This window comes from Elephantulus edwardii, unplaced genomic scaffold (genome assembly GCF_000299155.1).
Source record: "Elephantulus edwardii isolate Elephantulus edwardi_28Jun2011 unplaced genomic scaffold, EleEdw1.0 scaffold00037, whole genome shotgun sequence".
NCBI lineage: Eukaryota > Metazoa > Chordata > Mammalia > Macroscelidea > Macroscelididae > Elephantulus > Elephantulus edwardii.
The window spans coordinates 11,611,413-11,621,847 of record NW_006399787.1 but is presented as its reverse complement, the minus strand read 5'-3'; the positions used below and the strand labels follow the sequence as shown (position 1 = coordinate 11,621,847).

Genomic DNA, 10,435 nt, shown 5'->3' with positions numbered 1-10,435 from the left:
ATTACTATTCTAGGGAAAGGCAGAACAATTATGTCTAAATATTTTTATAATCCTTTTAAAAAGTACAAGAGTATAGCATGAGTTCTACTATATAAGATTGGAAGCAGGAGTGGCATCCACTTTCTAAGCAACATGCCTCTGGAAACTCTATGAACTTTGAGAAATGACAATAATTCTAGAAAGGCTTCAGGTATTTTGTTCATAATGTCGCTATGAGTCTTAGTCGACTCGATGGCAATCACCACCACCATAAAGATATATAGTTGTTGTTGTGTACCATTGAGTCAGAACTGACTCATAGCTGACCCTCTAGCAGGTTTTCAGAGAAATCACAGGAGGAGATTGTTTATCCATCTCCCACGGAGCACTTGGTGGATTAAAACTGTGCCTTTGGGATTGCAGCACAGTTTTTACCACTAGGCCACTAGAATAGTACTAAGTCTAATGTTGTTGTTGTTGTTTGGTGCTGTCGAGTTGTAGATGACTCATAGCGACCCTATGAACGAACAACCTGAGCACTGTTTGTATATAGAGTTTCCGGAGGCAAGCCATTTCGGAAGTGGATGCCACTCCTGCTTCCAGGCTTGTTTTAGTCGGGAAGCTCCAGCCAACACTGTGCACTGTGGGTACCCATCACCATGACTGGCACATCACTGTCACAATCTTCGGCATCACAGCAACCACGAGTTACCTCTGTACAGCAATGCACAGACCAGTGCTATACCACCTAGAAGAATGTTTGACAGGAAAACAATTTGAACCTAATTTGAATCTAAGTCTAATAGATAACTAATATTTCTGTAATACTTCACGCTGCACGGTTTTCAAGGATGGTGATTTATCTCAATTTCCCTCGCTTATTCTCACCTCTGGTGTGTACTACAACTGTACAAAATGTTATTAGTTACCTTTGAGTTGGCTACACATGGTAATCTTCTGTGTACTAGAACAGCACACTGCTGGATCTGGTTCTGTTTTCATGATCATTAGTAGAATAAACCCATTTTATGATAATTTCCTTAATTTTTCTTGGCCATATGCTTTGCCAAACATACTATTTTTTTTCTAACAATTCCAACCTCCCTCCTTTTTTTCAGATGATGACCCCCCCCCCTCACTTCTAGGGAACATTGTGGTTTTATTTCTTCCAAGATTGGTCTATTCTTTGGGCAGTCTGGCGTATTTAATGTTCTGTCAACAGTGCTGTTTTAAAGCATCTCCTTTCTTTCTTTTTCATTAGTCAACCCTATAAAGTAGATACTTTTATTAGTTGTATTATGACCCCCATCTTACAGAAGCTTGCCCAAGGTGACCAAGTTAATATCAGAGCCAGGATTCAAAGCTAGGCTCCAGAGGCCAAACCTTTATCAGTGATAGTGTGATTAAACACACCCAAGGGGCAACATTAGAAACCGGAGAGGATAGAAATCGACTTCAGAGAGAAGGTGCTGAAGTTAACAGGACTATCACTCAGTATCGTCTAGGTAGCTTTGCTCTGCCCTCTGACTTCTGTCCTTTGCCCGCGCAGGATGACTTCCCGGGACCAGCTGGTACAGCAGGTGTTGCAGGAACTGCAGGAGGCAGTGGAGTCCGAAGGCCTGGAGGGGCTTGTGGGAACCGCCATCGAAGCCAAGCAGGTCTTGTCTTCCTTTGCCCTTCCCCAATGCCGGGAAGGGTGTCCCAGCCCGCAGGTGCTGCAGGTGGACCCAGTGGCCATGAGCCTGTACCCAGAGGATGCTCCGCGGAACATGCTGCCCTTGGTGTGCAAGGGCGAGGGCAGCCTGCTGTTCGAGGCGGCCAGCATGCTGCTGTGGGGCAACACGGGCCTCAGCCTGGAGCTGCGTGCGCGCACCGTGGTGGAGATGCTGCTGCATCGCCACTACTACCTCCAGGGCATGATTGACTCCAAAGTGATGCTGCAGGCCGTGCGCTACTCCCTGTGCTCCGAGGAGTCCCCCGAGATGACCAGCCTGCCCTCCACCACGCTGGAGGCCATCTTCGACGCGGACGTCAAGGCCACCTGCTTCCCCAGCAGCTTCTCTAACGTGTGGCACTTGTACGCGCTCGCCTCAGTGCTGGAGCGCAACGTTTACTCCATCTATCCCATGCGCAACCTTAAGATCCGGCCTTACTTTAACCGGGTCATCAGGCCTCGCCGCTGTGACCACACGCCCTCCACGCTGCACATCATGTGGGCAGGCCAGCCGCTCAGCAGCCACCTCTTCCGCCACCAGTACTTTGCCCCGGTGGTGGGTCTGGAGGAAGTGGAGGTGGAGAGTGTGGCCAGTCTGGGCCCGGGCCCTGCAGCTCTGCCCGCCCTGCCTCCTCCAGCCAAGACCCTGGAGCTGCTCAACCGCGAGCCTGGCCTCAGCTACTCGCACCTCTGCGAGCGCTATGTCACCAAGAGCACCTTCTACCGCTGGCGGCGCCAGTCCCAGGAGCACCGGCAGAAGGTGGCCACCCGCTTCTCGGCCAAGCACTTTCTGCAAGACAGCTTCCACCGCGGGGGCGTGGTGCCGCTGCAGCAGTTCCAGCAGCGCTTCCCCGAGATCTCCCGATCCACCTACTACGCCTGGAAGAACGAGCTGCTGGGCTCCGCCTTCGTTCAGGCCCTGGCGCCCAGGCAGACGCTGGCCATGAAGCAGCCGGAGGAGCAGCTGGGGGAGCAGGGTGCCAACGGGCTGGAGTGCCCGCTCCCAAGCCCTGGAGTGTTTGTGATGCAACGGGCCAAGCTGTACCTGGAGCACTGCATCTCCCTCAACGTTCTGATTCCCTATCGCTGCTTCAAGCGCAGGTTCCCTGGCATCTCCCGGTCCACCTACTACAACTGGCGTCGAAAGGCCCTCCGGAGGAACCCCAACTTTAAGCAGGCATCGTCTGTCTCGGTAGCAGAGGATCCCCAAACAGTCCCTGCAGAAGTAGTGTCTCCATCCTCCTGTAAGAGCGAGGAGGGAGAAGGGCTAGGGAGAAGCACCAACGAGGGGGCTCTGGCGCCCCGGGAGCCCCTACCCTTGAAAATGCCCTTGCCTCGCTGGCAGAGACGGCTGCGCAGGGCCGCCCGCAAGCAGGTGCTAAGTGGGCACCTTCCTTTCTGCCGCTTCCGTCTCCGCTACCCTAGCCTGTCACCGTCCACCTTCTGGGCCTGGAAGAGTCTTGCCCAGCGCTGGCCCAGAAGCCTGTCCAAACTCCAGAGGGAGGTCCCTGCCTTGAGCAAACGAAGGGCATTAGAGGCCCAAGGGAGGCCAGAGAAGGAAGCTGGCAGCAGTGTGACAGACAAGGCGACCTCACCCAAGGGAGAGCTACAGGAGGAGCCTTCAACAGAGAGGATGGGAGAGCCTTCCAGAGAGGAGGCCCTAGGAGAAGAGGTCACCGCCCATGGTGGGTCCCCATCACACTACCCTGTGACGGCTGTGGATGACAGGGATGACCCAGTGCTGGTGATGGATATGATCACCACCACCAAGTTCAAGGCCCAGGCCAAGCTGTTTTTACAAAAGCGCTTCCAGTCTAAGAGCTTCCCTTCATACAAGGAGTTCAGCACACTCTTTCCCCTCACTGCTCGCTCCACGTATTACATGTGGAAGCGGGCACTCTATGATGGCCTCACCCTGGTCGATGGCTGACAGAGAGGATCAGAGGGGGCTTTCTGCGGGTTGAGAGGAAGGGAGGAGCAGTTGAGGTCCCACAGCACTGACCTTGAATCCAGAAAGAGAGAGTGTGTGTTTGTCTGTTTCCTGGCTTTAGGAAAGAGAAAGCCCGAAGACTGTCCCAAGGTCTCTTGCAGAGGGTTGCTAGGCCAGGAGTGTTGTTTAGTTGGTTCATTTAAATTTGAAACCATTTTCATTTTTAGATTTTTGTTTTCTCTTTATTTTCAGTGGGATAGCTGGCACACCTGGCTAGAGGTGTTGGCAGCTCCATATGTATGTTTCCGGGGGAAGAAGAATTGGTTATCTGAAGCTCTTTCTGTTTTTCATAGGGGTGATAGATGGCCCTACTGTGGCTCTTTGTCCAGTTGGGAAGAAATGTATGTCTTCATTTCCTTTTAAGGGGTTGGCATCCTCTTTATTCAAAGACATTTCCCAATAGAAGTGGATTAGTGGCTCTGCTGCTCAGTCTAAGCAGAGACGAGAATGTGTGCACAGAACCAAGATGACCTCTGTTTCTGGGCAGCGGCCTCAGGGGCTAGCCAGCCCGCCTGCCTTGGTGGGGATGTGTTCTGGGGGATGGCCAACAGGTGGAGCCATCCTGTTTGGGAATAGAGGACTTAGGATCCGGGCTTACTGGTGCCTGAGCCATCAACTGTGGACCCCCACATGCAGTCCTCAGGAAGGAGCCTTGCTGGCAGGTGTGGACTTTGCTTTCCTGCTAACCTCTCCCCAGCAGTTGTCCTGTCTTTAGAGAAGATACTGCCTAATGGCCAGGCAGGTGGGAGACTGACCTTGCATTATTCAAGAGTGAACCTGGAAAACCAAAACAATAAAATGATATGGTGCTCACAGCCCTTGGTCTCTGATGTTTGTTTTGCAGTATTTGACAGCCCATTCCCATTTTTCCTGCTGGTTTGATGAGACTAAAAGTGACCATTTTCTTTCTTTTGATGGGACATTAGGGCATGGAGGATGGAGGGAGACACCTGGATACAGCTTCTTGAGGTCTAAAAGTGCTCTTAGTGCTTCCAGGGACCAGTCAGGCAATGAATGGCTGCTTGGAAAGCCATCTTCCTGAAATCATAGAAATGGGATATTTTAAATGTGCCAGGCTAGGCCGGCATGGAATTTGAAGCTGGTTGTTGGATATTCCAGAGTTTAATACCCACCTAATCTCATTTGCTTCTCCAGCTCATTTCTCCCAACTGATCCCTGACACTATACTTTCTCATCCAGACTGACCTTTGTCCCTACCTGCCATGATGCCTTGTCATTGCTGGTCTGCCTCACTGCACTGAACTCTGTGAGGCAGGAGTGTGCCCTAATGTCCACAGAAACCTCTGCATGGTGTACCAGTTAACCACTGGTGGCACTGTGCTTAAGGAACTTCTAACCAAACAAACATACAAAACAGTTAGCTAACAGTTTGAACCTACCAGTTGCTCCATGGAAGGAAAATGGGGCAGTCTGCTTCTGTAAAGATTTTTAGCCTTAGAAACCGTTTTGTTCTCATTAAAATGTACTACCTCAGAAATTCATTAAAATGTATAACTTTGGGGGGTAGTTACACACACGCACCAAAATAGTATAACTGTGGAAACCCAATGGTGGATTACTACTATAAGTTGAAATCTGCTCCACGGTAATGGGTTTAGGGTTTTGGAGTGGTATTTTAAATTACATGCTATGCTGTTGAGAGCTGAACAATGAATAAGGATGTCAGGAGTTGATGCTTTAAACAGTGGTGGTGGTGGAGATGAGTATTGAATATCCCATGGATGGCCAAAAGAACAAATAGATGCTTTGGGGAAAGTGCAGCCAGAGTGCTCTTGGAGGCAAGGATGGTGAAACTTCTTCTTGCAGAAGGATATCATGCTTGGAAAGGTGGAGGGATAGTGAAGGAGAGGAAGATCCTCCACCAGGTGGATTGATGGAGTGACTGCAGCAATAGATTCGAATGTGTCTGAGATTGTGAGGTTGGCACAGACCTCGACAGGGTTCAGATCTATGAATAGGATTGATGAAAGTTTGTACTGGACTTAACTGTACCTAACAGCTGGCTTCTTTGTTCTGCGGTAGCTACCAATAACCAGCAGGTGGCAGCCTAGTGCAGCAAGAAGCACCTTCTGGGTTTCAAGTAGTCTGGGTTCTTTCTGACTGGTCCTCATCTCCGCCTCCCTTTACTCCTTAGTCCTTAGAAGTGTACCAGACTTTCTCCTGAGGACTACCCTGGTGGGGCTTTGGATTTTCCCGTTTGCTTCCTTTGTGCTCTCAAATCAGAGCAGGTCTTCTTTTGCCTAGAACAGTGTTTCAACCCCCAAATCAAACCACTGCCATTGAGTTGATTCGGATTCACTTTACAAGCCTCCTGTGGGTTGCTGAGGTTGTGAATTGCAGTGAAAGCAAACTGCCTCATCTTTCTCTTTTGGATTAGTGGGTGAATTCAAACAATCGACCTTTTGGTTAACAGTTCAACATGTAATTCAGTATGTAGTGGGGACCTAAAACCAGTTGGCTAGCACTTGGGTCTCCAGTGGGAAGCTCATAGAGATGTGGATTCCAGGGCCCCATTTAGACCTGATTCCAATCCGATGTTGGCAAGGCAGTGAATGTACATGAGGGGATGAGCCTCACTTAGCCTCACTCGTACATCTGTAAAATGAGATTGCACTTAGGCCTACAGTAAGTACTCTACACATGGTAAGAGTTAGATAAGCGTCTATGAATAACAATGACGTCAAGTTTGAGAACTTCTGGGAGCCTGATTCCTATTTACTAGGTAGAAGCTGATGCTGAAGGAGACTTGTTCAAGGTCACACTCTACAGATTAAAGACAGTCCTATCCCAGGACTGAAAGTCCTTTTGTCAGGTGCCAGCAATGAACCTCAAGCTTATAGGGAGATATTTTTGCCTCTGTTGGGAAAGTGAAGATTAAAACGGTATGTCAATATTTATTGATTTTTAAAGGCTTAATAAGTCTGGTTAAATGATCCCTGTGTAGAAAAGTTGTTTCCTTTAAAATCTGCTTAGAAAGACAGGGCTACCTAAGCTTTGCCTGTATTTGCTGAGAATACTTGGTGTTAATTTTGAAGCTGGTATTTTGCTAAAATTATTTATGCATGTATGTGTCTTCCACCCCATTCCCCGCCCTGCCCCTGATTGCCCAGTTTCTGTCTTGGATGCACATGTAGAAAGAAATTCCAGTGGAATGAACAATGTGTGAATAGAGGAAGGAGGCAGAAAAGTGTGAGGTTAACACTGCATCTTCAAACATTCTGTGCAGTTGTAGAGTAAAACAACTGATTTTAAAAGTTAAAAATAGAAAAGCTTTATTCTAAAACCGCAGCAGAAACATGGATGACCGAAAAATGATGGCTAACCCTCAGGTGGTGATCATCTCCAGTACGCGGTGAATGAGATTGCTTCTCAGACAATTCTCTGGAACCCAGCATTCAGACCCCAGGGCATTGCCTGCGACACTTTGGTTCAGAGCCCACTGGCCCTGGAGAGTCTACTACCTACATCTCAGTCTCTCCTAGGGCTAATCTGGGCTCAGTCTTCATTAACCATGTATTTCATCTAATTGTTGCAGCATCAAGGTATCTGTTTTGCTGAGTGCTGTCAAGTCATAGCTATCCTGTTACAACAGAAATAGACCCTGCCCATTTCTGAATCATCCCCACAATCACTGTCATGTTTGAGCCAAATGCAAACATTTTATCCATTCTTGAGGGCTGCTGTTATTTCATTGCACAATATATTTAGTAAAACACAATGTATTCTTTAGTAAGCACAATGTATTTCTCCAGAGGCTGGTTCTTCCTGGTAACATGTCCAACATACAGGAGATAAAGTCTTAACATTCTCACTTCAAGGAAAATTCCACAATACTTCATCCAAGACAGATTTGTTTGTTGTTCTGGCAGTCTATTTGTCAGCCCTATAATATGAAGGCGTCAATTCTTTGATTTTTCCTATTTGCTGTCTTGCTTTCACATACATTTGTTGTTGTTGTTGGTTGTCTTCGAGTCGAGCAAAACTCAGAGCGACCCTGTGAACAAAAGGCCTGAAACCCCTCTGCAACTAGCGACATTTATCTAAGTTCATAGAGTTTCCAGAGGCATGTTGTTTAGGAAGTGATGCAGTGGGCCACCTTTGCTCTTTCATACTTTGGAGAGCTCTTTTGCATCACTTTTGCCCAAGTCAAGATCTCATTTAATTTCCTGACTGCTGCTCCCATGGACCTTGATTGGGAAACAAGTGAAATGGCATTTTTGACAACGTCAATCTTGTTTCCATCTATTCTGATGTTGCTTGTTGGTCCAACAGTTGACATTTTTGTTTCATTCTTGAATTGTAATTTATTCTGAAGGCTATAGTCACTGATTTTTTTAATCAGTGAGTGTATCATGTTCACTTTAAGCAAGCAAGTTGTATCTTTTGTATATTAAAGATTGTTAATGATGCTTCATTCCCCTTTATACTATTCATCTTCTTGCATTGTTTGCTCAGCATACAGATTGAATAAGTGCAATTAAAGAATCCAACTGTGACGCACCTTTTCTGATTTTAAACCAGGCGACATCCCCTGGTTCTTTCTGAATGACTGCCTCTTTGTGTGTAGGTTCTGCATGAACAAAACCCTTTCTTGGGTATGTTATCCATAATTTGTAATGATCCATACAGTCACATGCCTTTGCAGATTCAATAGCACACAGATAAAAATCTTTCTGGTGTTTTCTGCTTTTAGCCAAGATCCCACTGACATCAGGAATGATATTGCTCATTCCAAGTCTTTTTCTGAATCTAGCTTGAAACATTGACAGTTTTATGCTGATATACTTCTATAACACTTTTTAAATTATTTTCAACTAAAAGTTTCAAGTAATACTTTAATTATGGGTCATAATAATGATGTTCAGTGATTTCTGCATTGTGTTAGAGCACAAATATGGATCTCTTTCAGTCAGTTGGCCAGGTAGCTGTCTTCCAAATTTCTTGGCCCCCTTGAGTGCTTCCAGTATTGCAACCATTTCTTGAAATATCTCAATTTACATTTTGTCAATTTCTGGAGACTTGTTTTTTGCCAATGCCTACAATGAAACTTGGGCTTCTTCCTTCTCAACCATTAGGTTTGATCATATGTTTTTTCCTGAACTAAATAAATACTGGCCAATTCTTTTGTTACAGTGACTGTATGTTTTTTCTGTCTCCCCCTGATGCACCTAAGTTATTCACTACCTTCTTCAAAGAATTCTTTAATATTGCCACTAGAAGCCTCAGTTTTTCTCTAGTCCTTTCAGCTTTGGAAATGTTGTATGTATTCCTTAGGTCTTTGCAAATTTCCTATTTCAGTCATAGCTAGATTTTTTTTTTACTTCATATTTTTCTTTTTTAAATGGATTTGTTTACAAAGTTCATATGCATTGTGTTTCCCACTTCTTCATTACCATTCGTTTCATACAATCGTTCTCATACATTATGTTTTATGAAATTAATCACCTTTGGAACTTGTGCATCATTATTACTCCGTCTTTACACCTGGATCTTTCTTAAAAAATAATTTTTGAGAATCATTTGTGAGGCTCATACCTCCTATAAATATATAATAAAATTACTTTTCCCACCTCCCAAATTTGTTACTGTGATTTGAGTGAATGTTTACAAAACAAGTTTGTTTTTTTTATTCAACTAGTTGTACACGTTTTGTTTTATAACATTAATTTCAATAACCACAATGTAATCAGGGAGATCAGGTAGCTTAGTGGTAAGGAGTTGCACTGCCGACCCAAAGGCATGCAGTTCGAATCTACCAGCAGCTCCAAGAGAGAAGGATGGGCATTCTCTTCAGATGCAATTTACTGCCTCTGAAAATCTGCAGATTTTCAGGGTCAGCTGGGAGTCAGTTCTGCCTTAATGGTATGTAACAACAATGTAACCATACTTTCCCCATTTCTTCCCTAGAATTCTGATTTCTAATAATCTTTCTATATTGCTCTTTATATACCTGTCTTTCTTCAGTAATATTGCTATATTATTATACCTGTCTTTTAGTAATACTTCTGTACTACTACTTTGCTTTATTGACTAATATTGTACTATCAACTCCTTATGGAATATTTCCTTTCACCCATCTTAATGTGCACCTATTTATTTACTAATTTTTACTATTCCCCTCTCCATCTGAGCCAATCTGTAGTAACTAAGAATAGTTCTTTCTGTGTATAATCATGTAGCTTTTTGTAATAGTGGTATTATACAATGTTTGTCCTTTTATGACTTATTTGATTCAATCTACTATCTTCTGGGTGCATTCATGTTGTGCACTGTTTATTAAATTCTTTATTGTTTTATTGTGTGAATGTACCTGTATCATAGTGGGTGTTTTTTTAAAAAAAATTAATTCATCCATTGGACACTTGGATTGTTTCAACCTCTTTACTGTTGTGAATAAGACTGAATGAATATGGGTACACATATTATCTGTTTTTGTACCATCAAGTCAGAACCAACTCACAGCTGACCCTGCAGTTGGTTTTCAGAGGCAGTAAATCTCACAGGAAGACATTGCCCATCTTTCTCCTATGGAGCAGCTGGTGTATTCAAACTACACGCCTTTCAGTTGGCCGTGGAGCAGCTTACCACTCAGCCACCATAACACCTTTTATCTGTTCATGTCCAGCTCTTACATCTCTACAGTATATTTCTTCTTCTTTTTTAATTTTAATGAACATTTACAGATTTTGGATTTCCATTAATTCATTGTTGTACTTTTCTCTCTGCCTAGC

At 44.9% G+C, this 10,435-nt stretch overlaps 1 protein-coding gene across 1 annotated transcript; it reads left to right on the top strand.

Annotated features, from left to right (window-relative positions):
• Positions 1–1,529: 1,529 nt before the first annotated feature.
• On the top strand, positions 1,530–3,623 carry VRTN (vertebrae development associated). The gene has a single exon (XM_006884682.1). The coding sequence runs from the start codon at positions 1,530–1,532 to the stop codon at positions 3,621–3,623; it is 2,094 nt and encodes a 697-aa protein (XP_006884744.1).
• Positions 3,624–10,435: the final 6,812 nt, after the last annotated feature.

What these genes read in the sequence shown, in the direction of transcription:
- VRTN (XM_006884682.1), top strand. Translation starts at nt 1,530, where the DNA reads ATGACTTCCCGGGACCAGCTGGTACAGCAGGTGTTGCAGGAACTGCAG.